Raw genomic sequence first — 1,343 nt, 5'->3', positions numbered from 1 at the left:
ATGAAACAGTGCTGAGCTCCCTGAATTCCTCTGGCAGCTCAGCAGACTGGGATGGGCTGCCTGTGCTTTCCCACCTGTCAGCACCTGCTTCCATGAGGAACAGCAGTCTCTACGAGCTGCTGCAGGTGGGCAGAGCTGCTTCCAGCCAGCCTGAGTGGGGACACTTCTCCCGGCTGTGGCGTGCCACTGGCAGTCTGCTGACCTCCAAATGGAGCCTAACAGAAGTGGGTGAATATGTGGAACTCCTGCAAATGATGAAGAAAGCTCTAATCCTCGTGGACCTTGGGGTAGCTCCTGGAAAAGCATTGGTGCATCAGATTTTTAGTAATTCTACTGAAGCAATTAAATTCTCAGATCTGAGTGATTTGTATAGTTCATTAAAACTCTTTTTCAGTTCAAGTTCTGCCACAGACAGCACACTGGACTTGGAAAGAATATTTCAAGAAATACTTCCTCTGTATGAAGGGAGTGATGAAGGACTGTTCTACTCTAATCCCTATGGAAAAGAAAATCAAGATGTTCTGACTATGGCTGCAGTGATTTGGAATGAGATCATTTTAAACAGGACTCATTTTAATGCAGAGAATGCATGGGAGGTTATCAAAATGCTTGCACTCGATGCAATCTCGCTTGAAGACATTGAAAATTATCTCAGCACAAATGAGAAAGTGTCATCATTATTTTCTGACTTCTTGTCGACCCCTGAAAGTTCTGAAAATTTTGTAGAACACCTTCTGTCCCTTGAGAAACTTCTTGGTGCCATGGCAAAGGTGAATACCAGTGATCATTATCTGCTGATCTCTTCTTTGTCTGAGCTAATACAGAAGCTCCCTCCTGGAGGGCAGGAAAATGAACTTGACGCTTTCTGGCACATTGCTGAAGGTCTCCAGTCATTGAACTGGAGTAATACAGACAGTCTCACTGCCCAGTCACTTCTAGACATGCTGCAAAATCTGCTAAATACAATGGAAAATTACTCCAGTCTTCCTTTCAGTAAGGAACTGAAGCAGCTGCTAAACTTTGCATCCTCCATCTTTGAGCTGTATGATGAAGAAGACTCCAGGGGAAACAACATCTCCATGTACTTGCAGGCCCTGCGGAGAGGTATCTTAACTTTGAAAGGTTTGCAGAAAAGGTATAACATCAGTGAGCTTGCATCTCTCAGCCTGTTACTTGACTCTTACAGTAACTATACCCCGAGACTGATGGAAATGTGGGGAGCAGGAATGAAAGTTCTTCATGACACCAACTTAAACAAAACATTTGAGGAAAAAATGGACGTTGTCTACAATTTCTCACGTTTGCTGCTGCAAGAATTCAGCCAGTCTCCCTCACAGCACAAT

The 1,343-nt window shown here is 44.2% G+C and overlaps 1 protein-coding gene across 1 annotated transcript; it reads left to right on the top strand.

The window, feature by feature from the left end:
* Positions 1–5: 5 nt before the first annotated feature.
* On the top strand, positions 6–1,324 carry LOC121336756 (the record flags this gene model as incomplete). Its single annotated transcript, XM_041406157.1, has 1 exon — positions 6–1,324. A coding segment is annotated over one exon (1,319 nt), but the record flags the coding sequence as incomplete, so codon positions are not given.
* Between the last annotated feature and the right edge of the window lie 19 nt (positions 1,325–1,343).

This window comes from Onychostruthus taczanowskii, unplaced genomic scaffold (assembly GCF_017590055.1).
Source record: "Onychostruthus taczanowskii isolate IOZ18803 unplaced genomic scaffold, ASM1759005v1 scaffold2419, whole genome shotgun sequence".
Taxonomy (NCBI): domain Eukaryota; kingdom Metazoa; phylum Chordata; class Aves; order Passeriformes; family Passeridae; genus Onychostruthus; species Onychostruthus taczanowskii.
This window is presented reverse-complemented; position numbering and strand designations above follow the sequence as displayed.